This window comes from Pristiophorus japonicus, chromosome 7, assembly GCF_044704955.1.
Source record: "Pristiophorus japonicus isolate sPriJap1 chromosome 7, sPriJap1.hap1, whole genome shotgun sequence".
Classification (NCBI taxonomy): domain Eukaryota; kingdom Metazoa; phylum Chordata; class Chondrichthyes; family Pristiophoridae; genus Pristiophorus; species Pristiophorus japonicus.
In genome coordinates, this window is record NC_091983.1 from 81,060,557 (window position 1) to 81,076,587 (window position 16,031).

Genomic DNA, 16,031 nt, shown 5'->3' on the forward strand with positions numbered 1-16,031 from the left:
ATTTTGTCAGGAGTAGGGTACCGCTGGAGTTGGCTTTCCCTACCCCCTGTCTGCCAATCACGCCTCCCCAGAGGTCTGTGCCTTGCCGACTCTGGCATTGAAGTCACCGAGGAGGATCAGTTTGTCGCCCGTGGGGACGCAGGTCAGGGATTTATCGAGGTTGGAGTAAAAACCCTCTTTTTAGCCTCATCTGTTGCATCGAGTGTTGGGGCGTAAGCACTGATGACTGTGGCGCACTGATTCCGGGATAGGGTGAGTCGAAGCGTCATGAGGCGTTCGTTAGCCCCGCAGGGGAAGTCTTTGAGGCGGTTGACCAGCTCGTCTTTGATGGCGAAGCCGACTCCATGGAGGCAGTGTTTTTTTCTCTGGTTTCCCTTTCCAGAAGAAGGTGTAACCTCCACCTTGTTCCTTGAGCTGGCCTTCCCCTGCCCGCCGGGTCTCGCTTAGGGCAGTGATGTCGATATCAAAACGTCTAAGTTCCCGGGGGCGGTGCGGCGTTCTGGTCTGTCGCTGTTGGTGTTGTCCATGAGGGTCCTGACGTTCCAGGTCCTGAACTTCATGTTAGAGGAGTGGAAGATGCCTGTGCGTAATTTCTTTTAACGTGGGGTAGCCGTTGCACACCGGCTACCACACGGGCTTAACTGAGCGAGGTCTTGGTCCAGTGGCAAGGGGGTCCAGGACGACTGGAGACCAGGCACTGCTATATAAGCCTAATTGCCTACAGCGAGGTGTTGGCCGCAGGCTCGCCGCCAAATAGCGCCCTTGATGGTAGGTGGTCCAAGGCTTGGTTGGGGGCAGGCATTGGGGCGGGGGGGCAGTGGTACACTGGGGTTCAGAATGGGGGGCTGGGGGGTCACAGCCATTGTACTCACCACGTGCTGGAGGAGGAGAGGTGGCCAGGCCATCAGTGGGGAAGGAGAGGTCCAGATGGGGGGTGGGGGAGGAGGTGGAGGCCAGATAGCCAGGTCCAGTCGCCGCAGGAGGTCCGACCGGGAGGCCCGGGTCGCGCCGAGTCGACACAGGAGGTCCAGCCGGGAGGCCCAGGTCACGTCGAGTCGCCGCAGGAGGTCCAACCGGGAGGCCCAGGTCACGCCGAGTCTACACAGGAGGTCCAGCCGAGAGGCCCAAACCTTGTTGAGTCACTGATGTGTGGTGTGGTGGGAGGCCTGAGGTAGGCCCAAACTTTTGGGATTCACGGGGTTGGGGTTAGATTGGGGATTTAAGTGTTTAAGATCCCCTATTGGGGTCTATTAGAGCTACGGCTGGGGCTTGGGGATGTTTAGACAGTGGGAAGGGGGAGGTTGAGGGTGGAAAGTTGCAGGGGAGCTCCCTCGGAAGCTGCTACCTCGATGGCCGCATGATGTGCGAGGATTCTTCATCGCAGTCAAGGCCATGTCCGGTCCAAACACCCAAGGCCCCACCCCACTGTTGACTAAGAATGGGGAAACACTCATAAAGGACACCGAGGCAGTCAGGGCCCACTGGAAGGAGCACTTCAAAGATTTCCTCAATCGAGACTCTGCCTTTGACTCGAGTGTTCTCGACTCCATTCCGCAGCATGCTACCCGTCACCACCTCAGTGAGACCCCAACACTGCACGACATAGAAAAAACCATAAGACAACTGAAAAACAACAAGACCAAGGGAGCGGATGGAATCCCTGCTAAGGCACTGAAGTATGGCAGAGAAGCATTGCTGGTGTGAATACATAACCTCATCTCTCTCATCTGGAGGGAGGAGAGCATGTCGGGAGATCTTAGAGATAGAGTGATCATGACCATCATTAAAAAGGGGGACGTCCGACTGCGGCAACTACAGAGGAATCTCCCTGCTATCAGCCACTGGGAAAGTCGTCGCTAGAGTTCTCCTCAACCGTCTTCTCCCCGTGGCCGAGGAGCTCCTCCCGGAGTCGCAGTGAGTATTTTGTCTCCTCCGGGGCACAACGGACATGATTTTTGCAGCACGACAGCTGCAGGAAAAATACAGGGAACAGCGCCAGTCCTTATACATAGCCTTCTTCGACCTTACAAAGGTCTTTGACACTGTCAACCGCGAGGGTCTATGGAGCACCCTCCTGCGTTTCGGATGCCCCCAAAAGTACTCTGCCTGCTCCGCGACGACATGCAGGCCGTGATCCTCACCAACGGATCCATCACAGACCCACTTCACGTCCGGACCGGGGTCAAGCAGGGCTGCGTCATCGCCCAACCCTCTTCTCAATCTTCCTCGCTCCCATGGTCCACCTCACAGTTGACAAACTCCCCGCTGGAGTGGAACTAAACTACAGAACCAGTGGGAAGCTGTTCAACCTTCGTCGTCTCCAGGCCAGGTCCAAGACCACTCCAACCTCTGTCGTCGAGCTACAGTACGCGACGACCCCTGCGTCTGTGCACACACAGAGGCTGAACTCGAGGACATAGTCGACGTATTTACCAAGGCGTATGAAAGCATAGGCCTTACGCTAAACATCAGTAAGACAAAGGTCCTCCACCAGCTTGTCCTCACCACACAGCACTGGCCCCCCAGACATCAAGATCCACGGCGCGGCCCTGGACAATGTGGACCATTTCCCTTATCTCGGGAGTCTCCTATTAACAAGAGCAGGCATTGACGACGAGATCCAACACCACCTCCAGTGCGCCTGAGGAAAAGAGTGTTTGAAGACCAGGCCCTCAAAACTGTCACCAAACTCATGGTCTACAGGGCCGTAGTAATAGTCACCCTCCTATATGGCTCAGAGACATGGACCATGTACAGTAGACACCTCAAGTCGCTGGAGAAATACCAGCAGCGATGTCTCCGCAAAATCCTACAAATCCCCTGGGAAGACAGACGCACAAACATTAGCGTCCTCGTCCAGGCCAACATCCCCAGCATTGAAGCACTGACCACACTTGATCAGCTCCGCTGGGCAGGCCACATAGTTCGCATGCCAGACACAAGACTCCCAAAGCAAGCGCTCTACTCTGAACTCGTCCACGGCAAACGAGCCAAAGGCGGGCAGAGGAAACATTACAAGGATACCCTCAAAGCCTCCTTGATAAAGTGCGACATTCCCACTGACACCTGGGACTCCCTGGCCAAAGACCGCCCTAAGTGGAGGAAGTGCATCCGGGAGGACGCTGAGCTCCTCGAGTATCGTCTCCGAGAGCATGCAGAAATTGAGCACAGGCAACGGAAGGAGCGTGCTGCAAATCAGGCTCCCCGCCCACCCTTCCCTTCAACCACTGTCTGTCCCACCTGTGACAGAGACTGTGGTTCTCGTATTGGACTGTTCGGCCACCTAAGAACTCATGCTAAGAGTGGAAGCAAGTCTTCTTTGATTTTGAGGGACTGCCTATGATGATGATGACCTCACACTTCTCTGAATCAAATTCCATTTGCCACTGCTCTGCCCACCTGACCAGTAGATTGATATCCTCCTGCAGCCCATGACTTTCTTCTTCATTATCAACCACACAGCCAATTTTAATGTCATCTGCAAACTTCTTAATCATACTCCCTATATTCAAATCTAGATCATTGATGTATACCACAAAAAGCAAGGAACCCAGTACTGAGCCCTGCGGAACCCCATTGGAAACATTCTTCCAGTCACAAAAACATCCATCAACCATTACCCTTTGTTTCCTACCTCTAAGCCAATTTTGGATCCAACTTGCCACTTTATCCTGGATCCCATGGACTAGTCTACCATGTGGGACCTTATCAAAAGCTTTGCTAAATTCCATATACACTACATCATACGCACTACCCTCATCGACCCTCTTGGTTACCTCCTCAAAAAATTCAATCAGGTTAGTCAAACACGATCTTCCCTTAACAAATCCATGCTGACTCCCTAATTAATCCTTGCCTTTCCAAATGTAGAGTTATCCTGTCTTTCAGGATTTTTTCCAATAATTTTCCCACCACTGAGGTTAAGCTGACAGGCCTGTAATTACTCAGCCCATCCCTTTCTCCCTTCTTAAACAAGGGTACAACATTAGCAGTTCTCCAGCACCATGCCTAAATCCAAAGAGGACTGGAAATGATGGTCAAGGCTCTGCTATTGTCTCTTTTACTTCACTCAACAGCCTGGGATGCATTTCATCTGGGCCTAGGGACTTATCTACTTTCAAAGCTGCTAAACCCCTTAATACCTCCTCTCTCACTATGTTTATTTCATCCAGGATTTCGCACTCCTCCTTGATAGCAGTGTCTGCATTGTCCATTTCCTTTGTGAAAACAGAGGCAAAGCATTCATTAAGAACCATATCAACATCCTCCGCCTCCACACACAGATTACCCTCATGGTCTCTAATAGGCCCTACCCTTCCTTTAGTTACCCTCTTGCTCTTAATATATTTATAGAACATCTTTGGGTTTTCCTTAACTTTACTAGCCAAGAATTTTTCATGCTCTCTTAGCATTCCTAATATCCTTTTTAATTTTACCTCTGAACTTTCTATATTCCTCCAGAGATTCTACAGTATTTAGCCGCTGGTATATGACATAAACCTCCCTTTTTTTCTTTATCCTCCCCTGTAATTCCCTAGACATCCAGGGGGCTCTAGAATTGTTATTCTCACCCTTTTTCTTTAAGGACACATGTTTGGCCTGAGCCTTCCGGATCTCCTCCTTTAATGCCTCCCATTCTTCCGGCACTGATTTACCCACAAATAGCTGTTTCCGGTCCACTGTGGCCAAATCACTCCTCAACTTCGCAAAGTTAGTTTTTCCCCAATTTGGGACTTTTATTCCAGGTCTGTCCTTGTCCTTATCCATAACTAACTTGAATCTGACTGAATTATGGTCACTGGCACTTCATTCTGTTATCTCTACACCAAGTTCTACTGGGTCTCACTTAGGATCATTCTGAAGAGCAAAGATAACTCCAGGCTCCTTTCCTCCACTACCAACTGTCTCCTTAAACTCCTCTCCCTTGGTCCCTCCACCCTCACCTCTAATAACAAGTTTGAGGAGCTTAAGGCTTTCTTCATCACCAGGATAGAGACCATGGGAATGATTTTCATCTGCTTAGTGCTGTGTTCGCGCTGAAAAATTGTTTATCAAACAGAGAAAAATTTAAAAAACTCCTGGTCCCATAAATACCTTCTAGCTCGCTGCTAGCCCCAGCGCCTTCCCACCGGGGTTTCCTCAGCACTTTAAGTGATAACTTCAGGCTGCACTCCGCAGAGGAACCGCTGGATTTTCTGCTGCCCACTGGTCATGTTCAAATGGGGCCCAACCATGAAAATGGAGTCGGTGGCACTTTCAGCGTAAGTTGGCTGGGAGCGTATTTGGCTGCAGGGCAATCCTAGATATGCCAGGCCCTTGGTACCAAGTTTCCATCAAGGCCTGCTTGGGACAATATCTCAGTCGGCCCCAAACATGACCCGTGATGTCAGAGGGCAGGCCAGACAGATGGCATTCTCATACTGGGATGAACCCAGTCTGTGTAGTGGCAGAACTGGGGTCTTCAGGCCTGGACCCACCTAAATTGGTGGCAGGAATATTTTTGTGCCCTCCCATGCCGCCCAATCCCTAGCAGGTATCGAAGATATCAGCACAATGACGTGGGTGCCTGTCACTTTCATGTAAATAATGTGACTTCCCCTTGACCCCAGAGACCCCATCAGGTCATTGGTGCCCGCTCCACTGTACTTCTGCCATCTGAGGAATTCTAGCCCACGTTTATATTACGTCAAGACAAATCATGATAGATATGAATGAAGAAGGTCATCCAGCCTATGCTAGCTATCCATTCAGAATGAATCAACTGTGGCTGCATCAAGTATGTTGCAAATTCTGCCATAAGTTTAAAAAAAATTAAAATAGGGTATTGATTTAAGACTATCAGCATAAATACAATATGGGTAGATTGTGACATATAGCACTAGTGGAGTAATAGATTTACTATATGGAAAAATGTCAAACTAGTCAAAGTTAATAGCATCCTCCCGTTAATTGTCTGAATTAGTATTTTTAGTTTGTTGATAGTTTGTGCTGTATTAAACCCAGACCATGCAGTGGTAATGATACCGAGCCATACACGGTCAGATTCAAGCCCTTGTCTGTGCAGAATAATCTGATCATAGCCAGGATGCAGCAAAACTGTCAATTTGGCTCAGTGTCCCTGGGCTACAGAGTGGATAAGTCAGCCATGGTACCCTCTCCTGTATTGGAACTAGTGAGCCAACTGGAAGGTGAGTGAAATGCATGAGTGCACATATGCCTGCCTGTCTAGACCTCAGCTGAGGATCAGGTTCAGCTATGATCCCCTTCCATGGTTGAATTGCCTTCTAATCACTGACTTAACTCACACATGAGGAATGGCTATTTAAGCATGGTAGCGTTGGGGTGCCTCGGCCCATGGAAAATCTCAGGAGAGATTGGGCGAAAACCTAAAACCTAGATTCTGAGTTTAGGCTTCATGATCCTTGAACAATTTATTATGAAAGATTCAAATGTTAGTGTAAACACATTAAAGTTTCCATGCTCTATTAAAATCAGTGCCTCTGATTTGTCAGACTGCTTGTCCGACATCCAGTATTGGATCGGCAGAAATTTCCTTCAATTAAATATTGGAAAGTCCGAAGCCATTGTCTTTGGTCTCCGCAATAAACTCTATTCCCTAGCCACTGACTCCATCCCCCTCCCTAGCCATTTTCTGAGGCTGAACCTGAGCTGAGCTTCCAACCACATATCCTCTCCAATCACCAAGACAGCCTACTTCCACCTCCGTAATATCACCCATCTCTGTCCTTGCCTCAGTCCATTGGTTCTCTTGGCTAGCCATCCACCTTTCACCCGCCATAAACCTCAGCTCATCCAAAACTCTGCTGCCCATAGTCTTAACTCTAACCAAGTCCTGTTCACCCATCACCCCTGTGCTCACTGACCTACATTGGCTCCAGCAACACCTTGAATTTAAAATTCTCATTCTTGTGTTCAAATCCCTCCATGGCCTCCCCTCTCCCTATCCCTGTAACCTCCTCCAGCCCCATAACCCTCCGAGATCTCTGAATCCTCCTATTCTGGTCAATTGCACATCCCCTAGTTCCTTGGCTCCACAATTGGGGGCTGTGCCTTCAGCCGTAAGCTCTGGAATTCCCTCCCTAAATGTTTTTACCTCTCTTTCCTCCTTTATGTCGCTCCTTAAAATCCACCTCTGACTTGTCTTAATATCACTTTATTTGGCTCGGTGTCAAAATTTACTGGATAACGCTTCTGTGAAGCGCCTTGTGACATCTTACTATGTTAAAGAAAGAAAGACTTGGATTTATATAGCGCCTTTCACGACAACCGGACGTCTCAAAAAGCTTTACAGCCAATGAAGTACATTTGGAGTGTAGTCACTGTTATAATTTGAGCACAAGCAAGCTCCCACAAACAGCAATGTGATAATGACCAGATAATCTGTTTTGTTATGTTGATTGAGGATAACTCCCCTACTCTTCTTCGAAATAGTGCCATGTGATCTTTTACTTCCATCTGAGAGAGCAGACGGGGTCTCGGTTTAACGTTTCATTCGAAAGACGGCACCTCCAGCAGTGCAGCACTCCCTCAGCACTGCACTGGAGTGTCAGCCTAGATTTAAGTGCTCAACTCCCTGGAGTGGGACTTGAACTCACAACCTTCCAACTCAGAGGCAAGTGTGCTACCCACTGAGACACAACTGACACAGAGGTACTATATAATTGCAGGTTGTTGTAAAATGTATCACATTGTTTTGTTTTACATGAAAGCCCAGAGATGATTCTCAAAAGAAGATTCCGTTAGATGAAGATCCAAAGGGAATGGTGTTAGAAAGATCAGGAATTGGAGTGGAACAATGTTTAACAGAGATTGCTCTTACTGAACCATGGAATACAGGGGCCAGCACATCGTCCAGTAAAAGTAAGCCATGTGATTTAAAGTAGGCACTAATTTTCTTCTAGGACTTTTCCAGTTTTTCATAAACGATAATATGAAAAACCAACAACTGACCCACAATCTTACAAGTGTCCATAGGGACGGAAATGAAACACTTAAAACAATATATTTAACATACTTCTATTTAACATACTTTTATCTCATTTGAATTTTACTGCTAGGTACAATTTGAGGTTGTAATAATTGCAAGTATTTATTTGTTAAAATTGCTCAGATGTTTCAGGGCAATGCTGTACATTGGCATTACATCAGCCAGTCCTACCGTCTGGTAGAATGTGGGTTCGTACCCATAGTGCTACAAGTGGGAAGTTCCTCATCTTGGAAATGACACAGATAAATTGAGGTGCAAGAAAGGAAGAAAGGAAAAACAATGAGAGTAAATCATCCTGAGAAGATCACTTTAACCTCGAGAGGATGGTAATGAAGTGCCAGAGATCTGGAAGCAGGTCATCTACCTATGCTCTTGGATGGCACTTGGGAATCAAAGTGGGGGAGGGAAGTGTTTTTAAATTGGGGGAAGAGGATAAAAAAATACCTCAAATCAAATCAGTAGCATTGATTTTGCAAGGCTCCACTGAGGTTATACCACCATTTGTGACAAATAAAACCTGCAGTCTAAGGAAAGCTCCATGGTGGCCAGCTCAAGTCTCATTTTAATATAATTAGGGCAGTCGCATCTCACGCTGAATTTCACCTTTTCCTGTGAACTCTGCACCTGGTACCTCACCCACATAAAATGGGCAAATAATTCACTGGCCAGGGCTGCTGAAGTTGGATTCTTAAAGCTAGATTTGTTTTGGAGTAGTTGATACGAAACTTTTTTTTAGAAGTCGCACTGTTGCCAACTGGCTTTGCTCCCTGTGTTATTTTTGTTGCTGTGGAGGGCACAATTTTTGCATATTCTGATTTTATTTTTTACACAGGACTTTACCTCAGTATTATTGCTTGTTGTTGCAATTGAAGTTGCAGCAAACAAAGAGCTAAGGCTGGAAGTTTCTTTGGGGGCTCCTAGAATGGTGCACGATTTAAATAAGGAAGACAATTTCATGAGGCAGCATCAAATGCGATTACACATGAGGCATCGATTGTGCCAACTGTTAGAACCCCAGAATCCTCATTTATAGTTAGGAACATAGGAATTGCTAGATGGAAAAGGACCAATGTTCGCGTTCCACCATCCTTGTAGTTGCATGATACATAGATAATCATAACAATCAAGCACCATCAATTAGTCTACAACATCCCCTAGACCTGATAGCTTGCATCCTAGGGTCTTAAGAGAAGTAGCGGGGGATTGTGGATGCATCGATTGTAATTTACCAAAATTCACTGGATTCTGGGGAGGCCCCAGCAGATTGGAAAACTGCAAATGTAACGCCCCTATTTAAAAAAGGAGGCAGACAAAAAGCAGGAAACTATAAACTATAGCCTAACATCTGTAGTTGGGAAAATGTTGGAGTCCATTATTAAAGAAGCAGTAGCAGGACATTTGGAAAAGCAAAATTCGGTCAGGCAGAGTCAGCATGGATTTATGAAGGGGAAGTCATGTTTGACAAATTTGCTGGAATTCTTTGAGGATGTAACGAACAGGGTGGATAAAGGGGAACCAGTGGATGTGGTGTATTTGGACTTCCAGAAGGCATTTGACAAGGTGCCACATAAAAGGTTACTGCACAAGATAAAAGTTCACGGGGTTGGGGTAATATATTAGCATGGATAGAGGATTGGCTAACTAACAGAAAACAGAGAGGCGGGATTAATAGTTCATTCTCTGATTGGCAACCAGTAACTAGTGGGGTGCCGCAGGGATAGTGCTGGGACCCCAACTATTTACAATCTATTTTAACGACTTGGAAGAAGGGACTGAGTGTAATGTAGCCAAGTTTGCTGACGATACAAAGATGGGAGGAAAGGCAATGTGTGAGGAGGACACAAAAACTGCAAAAGGACATAGACAAGCTAAGTGAGTGGGCAAAAATTTGGCAGTTGGAGTATAATGTTGGAAAGTGTGAGGTTATGCACTTTGGCAGAAAAAATCAAAGAGCAAGTTATTATTTAAATGGAGAAAGATTGCACAGTGTTGCAGTATAGTGGGACCTGGGGGTACTTGTGCATGAAACACAAAAGGATAGTGTTATGCTCATCATAAAGTAATGTAACTGAGTACTGTAGACAATGAGTAAGTGTGACCTTAGCTCCTTTATTCTGACTCCAGAGTGCTGGTACAGCGTAGGAGGCCTGCTTATATACAGTGCTCCCAAGGGATGCTGGGATCCCTTGGGACTCCAACAGCTAAGCCCTCTGGTGGCGGTATAAACAGGTTGCCTGGGGTTGCATACATAACAGATAGTATGCAGGTACAGCAAGTAATCAGGAAGGCCAATGGAATCTTGGCTTTTATTGCAAAGGGGATGGAATATAAAAGCACGGAAGTCTTGCTACAGCTATACAGGGTATTGGTGAGGCCACACCTGGAATACTGCGTGCAGTTTTGGTTTCCATATTTACGAAAAGATATACTTGCTTTGGAGGCAGTTCACTAGGGTGATTCCGGAGATGAGGAGGTTGACTTACGAGGAAAGGTTGAGTAGGTTGGGCCTCTACTCATTGGAATTCAGAAGAATGAGAGGTGATCTTTTTGAAATGTATAAGATTATGAGGGGGCTTGACAAGTTGAATGCAGAGAGGATGTTTCCCGTAGATGGGGGAGACTCAAACTAGAGGGCATGATCTTAGAATAAGGTGCCACTCATTTAGAACTGAGATGAGGACAAATTTCTTCTCTGAGGGTTGTAAATCTGTGGAATTCGCTGCCTCAGAGAGCCGTGGAAGCTGGGACGTTGAATAAATTTAAGACAGAAATAGACAGTTTCTTAAACGATAAGGGGTTATGGGGAGCGGGCAGGGAAGTGGAGCTGAGTCCATGATCAGATCAGCCATGATCTTATTGAATGGCGCAGCAGGCACGAGGGGCCGTATGGCTACTCCCGTTCCTATTACTTATGCTCTTAGACCCAGACATGACGAGGAAAACCCCAGTGGTGGAAAGCTTTGGGAACCATAAGTCGAAAGTCACCTGTTCCTCCAAGCATGCTACACATACCCCATGTCAAGTCTCATATACTATACCAAAATGCTATTTTCTGAATGAAATCTGTCTAATTTGCATCCAGATGAAACTGCTTCAACCATCTCCCTAGGGAACGTGTTCCATAGATAGACCTCTTTCCCAAACAAAAATAACAATTTTCTCTCAAAATATTCTCCTCTTGGTTCTCAATTATTGTTTGCAGTATCGCTGCAGTTACAGTAAGGCCGATTAAAAGTTAATGCTTTCCAAATGTGCAGTACTGCACTACTAGTTCCTCAAATCATTATTCTGGAAATTAATAAGCAGTTTTACTAACAGCTTTAGAGAACTTCTATTGCAATATGGTCCATTCTTCAGATTTGAAAATTTATGGTGAAAACTATTTCCTTCACTATTTCTGTTATACACAATTGGTATTAAACCTGCATACATGGACCATGTACAGCAGCCACCTCAAGTCACTGGAGAAATACCACCAACGATGTCTCCACAAGATCCGACAAATCCTCTGGGAGGACAGACGCGCCAACATTAGCGTCCTCGACAGGCCAACATCCCCAGCATTGAAGCACTGACCACACTTGATCAGCTCCACTGGGCAGGCCACATCGTTCGCATACCACACACGAGACTCCCAAAGCAAGCGCTCCATTCGGAACTCCGTCACAGCAAACGAGCCAAAAGTGGGCAGAGGAAACGTGACAAGGACACCCTGATAAAGTGCAATATCCCCACTGACACCTGGGAGTCCCTGGCCAAAGACCGCCCGAAGTGGAGGAAGTGCATCCGGGAGGGCGCTGAGCACTTTGAGTCTCATCGCTGAGAGCATGCAGAAATCAAGCACAAGCAGCGGAAAGAGCGTGCGGCAAACCAGTCCCACCCACCCTTTCCCTCAATGACTATCTGTCCCACCTGTGATAGGGACTGTGATTCTCGTATTGGACTGTTCAGCCACCTAAGGACTCATGCTAAGAGTGGAAGCAAGTCTTCCTCGATTCCGAGGGACTGCCTATGATAATGGATAATCCTGCATATCTTCCAGATTTCAGTCTATAAGTATTATTTTAACCTTTCCCAATAAATACACAAAACAGGATTTGATTACAGTCATTTTATTTAAAAGACTGCAGTGCACTTGACACACAAATAATTGGTGACGTATTCACAAACTCCTCAGACATGCCAGGGCCTGTTTATAGAGTTTGGGAAAGTGGAAAGAGAAGATTCTAGCTTTAATATAACCAGACCAAGTGTGACTGCAATCTGATTGTTGAAAATCTATGTCTTCAACCCTAATGTTCTTCCTTGCCGATAAGCAGCACTATAATTATTAAATAGTTAATTTTCTGTCTTCTGCATTTTCTGGTCTTAAAATCTTCTTGCAGTCTTGAGCTCAGGGTTCCAACTTTATCTCCCATTGGACTCTTGCTCTAAATCTTAACCTTCCTTCACTGTGGTTTCCAACTCCAGTTCCCAAATTTGATTCTCGACAACCTCCAGCTTCAAGTTCTTACTTCCCCCCCCCCCCAACTCCGCAGCTCCACACCACCCCACGCTTTATCCCACCTACCACACACTCTATCCTTCCCCCCCACACTCTATCCCCTTCCCCACACTCTATCCCCTTCCCCACACTCTATCCCCTTCCCCACACTCTATCCCCTTCCCCACACTCTCTCCCCCCCACTCTCTATCGCCCCCCACACTCTATCCCCTCCCCCCCACACTCTATCCCCTCCCCCCCCACACTCTATCCCCTCCCCCCCCACACTCTATCCCCTCCCCCCCACACTCTATCCCCTCCCCCCCACACTCTATCCCCTCCCCCCACACTCTATCCCCTCCCCCCCACACTCTATCCCTCCCCCCACACTCTATCCCCTCCCCCCCCACACTCTATCCCCTCCCCCCCACACTCTATCCCCTCCCCCCACACTCTATCCCCTCCCCCCACACTCTATCCCCTCCCCCCACACTCTATCCTCCCCCCACACTCTATCCCCTCCCCCACACTCTATCCCCTCCCCCACACTCTATCCCCTCCCCCACACTCTATCCCCTCCCCCCACACTCTATCCCCTCCCCCACACTCTATCCCCTCCCCTCCCACACTCTATCCCCCCCCCCACACTCTATCCCCCCCCCACACTCTGTCCCCTCCCCCCACACTCTGTCCCCTCCCCACACTCTGTCCCCTCCCCCCCACACTCTGTCCCCTCCCCCCCACACTCTGTCCCCTCCCCCCACACTCTGTCCCCTCCCCCCACACTCTGTCCCCTCCCCCCACACTCTGTCCCCTCCCCCCACCTCTGTCCCCTCCCCCCACACTCTGTCCCCTCCCCCCACTCTATCCCCTCCCCCCCACTCTATCCCCTCCCCCCCCACTCTATCCCCTCCCCCCCCCACTCTATCCCCTCCCCCCCCCACTCTATCCCCTCCCCCCCACACTCTTCCCCTCCCCCCCACACTCTATCCCCTCCCCCCCACACTCTATCCCTCCCCCCCACACTCTATCCCCTCCCCCCACACTCTATCCCCTCCCCCCCACACTCTATCCCCTCCCCCCACACTCTATCCCCTCCCCCCCACACTCTATCCCCTCCCCCCCACACTCTATCCCCTCCCCCCCACACTCTATCCCCTTCCCCCACACTCTATCCCCTCCCCCCCCACTCTATCCTCTCCCCCTCCCCACTCTATCCCCTCCCCCCACACCTATGCCTGCCGCCCCCCCACACTCTATCCCCTCTCCCCGCACTCTATCCCTCTCCCCCGCACTCTATCCCCTCTCCCCGCACTCTATCCCCTCCCCCCCCACTCTATCCCTTCCCCCCACACTCTATCCCCTCCCCCCCCGCACTCTATCCCCTCCCCCCCACACTCTATCCCCTCCCCCCCCAACACTATCCCCTCCCCCCCACACTATCCCCCCCCACTCTATCCCCTCCCCCCCCACTCTATCCCCTCCCCCCCCCACTCTATCCCCTCCCCCCCCCCACTATCCCCTCCCCCCCCACTCTATCCCCTCCCCCCCCACTCTATCCCTCCCCCCCACTCTATCCCCTCCCCCCCCACTCTATCCCCTCCCCCCCCACTCTATCCTCTCCCCCCCCCACTCTATCCTCTCCCCCCCACACTCTATCCCCTCCCCCCCACACTCTATCCCCTCCCCCCACACTCTATCCCCCCCCCACACTCTATCCCCTCCCCCCCACACTCTATCCCCTCCCCCCCACACTCTATCCCCTCCCCCCCACACTCTATCCCCTCCCCCCCACACTCTATCCCCTTCCCCCACACTCTATCCCCTCCCCCCACACTCTATCCCCTCCTCCCCCACACTCTATCCCCTCCCCCCCACTCTATCCTCTCCCCCCACACTCTATCCCCTCCCCCCACACTCTGTCCCCTTCCCCCACACTCTGTCCCCTTCCCCCACACTCTATCCCCTTCCCCCACACTCTGTCCCCTCCCCCCACACTCTGTCCCCTCCCCCCACACTCTATCCCCTTCCCCACACTCTGTCCCCTCCCCCCACACTCTGTCCCCTCCCCCCCACACTCTGTCCCCTCCCCCCACACTCTGTCCCCTCCCCCCACACTCTGTCCCCTCCCCCCCACACTCTGTCCCCTCCCCCCCACACTCTATTCCCTCCTCCCCCACACTCTATTCCCTCCTCCCCCACACTATATCCCCTCCTCCCCCACACTCTATCCCCTCCTCCCCCCACGCTCTATCCCCTCCTCCCCCACGCTCTATCCCCTCCTCCCCCCACGCTCTATCCCCTCCCCCCCCACGCTCTATCCCCCTCCCCACACCCCCACGCTCTATCCCCCCCCCACGCTCTATCCTCCCCCCACGCTCTATCCCCCCCCCACGCTCTATCCCCCCCCCACGCTCTATCCCCCCCCCACGCTCTATCCCCCCCCCACGCTCTATCCCCCCCCCACGCTCTATCCCCCCCCCACGCTCTATCCCCCCCCCACGCTCTATCCCCCCCCCGCTCTATCCCCCCCCCACGCTCTATCCCCCCCCACGCTCTATCCCCCCCACGCTCTATCCCCCCCCCACGCTCTATCCCCCCCCCACGCTCTATCCCCCCCCCACGCTCTATCCCCCCCCCACGCTCTATCCCCCCCCCACGCTCTATCCCCCCCCCACGCTCTATCCCCCCCCCACGCTCTATCCCCCCCCCACGCTCTATCCCCCCCCACGCTCTATCCCCCCCCACGCTCTATCCCCCCCCCACGCTCTATCCCCCCCCCACGCTCTATCCCCCCCCCACGCTCTATCCCCCCCCCACGCTCTATCCCCCCCCACGCTCTATCCCCCCCCCCACGCTCTATCCCCCCCCCACGCTCTATCCCCCCCCCACGCTCTATCCCCCCCCCACGCTCTATCCCCCCCCCCACGCTCTATCCCCCCCCCCACGCTCTATCCCCCCCCCCACGCTCTATCCCCCCCCCACGCTCTATCCCCCCCCCCCACGCTCTATCCCCCCCCCCCACGCTCTATCCCCTCCCCCCCACGTTCTATCCCCTCCCCCCCCCACGCTCTATCCCCTCCCCCCCCCCCACGCTCTATCCCCTCCCCCCCACGCTCTATCCCCTCAAGATACAGGTGCCTAAGCATCCAAAATGGTGGGCAGGGTCCACTTAATATCAGCCAGAAGTGCACCGAATGCCATATTGTATCTGGCTGCTCTGTAGATGTCCAGGGTGTATGCCTGACTATTTAAAACAATTAATAAAAAATATTCAAATTAAGATCCTACTCTTGTCGGATCCTTTTCTCAATATTACATTATAAAAGCACCTGACTCACCCAGCAACTCATGCCACTAACAGGCAGGAAGGGCCCTTCAGCAGCGCTATTTAAAAGGCTCAATCCACTACTTGAAGATTAGTTGCTGGTTTGTTAATTGAAGCTTCTGGTTAATGTCTGGGCAATTTGTGCCTTTTTTCTGATTCTGAAAACTTCATTCTCACTGGCTCGAAACCGCACCCATTGAGTGTCATCTCTT

The 16,031-nt window shown here is 50.6% G+C and overlaps 1 protein-coding gene across 2 annotated transcripts in view; it reads left to right on the forward strand.

Annotated features, from left to right (window-relative positions):
• Positions 1 to 16,031, forward strand: part of LOC139267174 (protein LYRIC-like) — a 133,942-nt gene that overhangs the window by 108,268 nt on the left and 9,643 nt on the right. For both annotated transcript variants that reach the window (XM_070885098.1, XM_070885097.1), the window contains one exon: positions 7,731 to 7,881. In XM_070885098.1, coding sequence (XP_070741199.1) covers positions 7,731 to 7,881 — 151 coding nt within the window. The remainder of the gene's footprint in view (positions 1 to 7,730; positions 7,882 to 16,031) is intronic.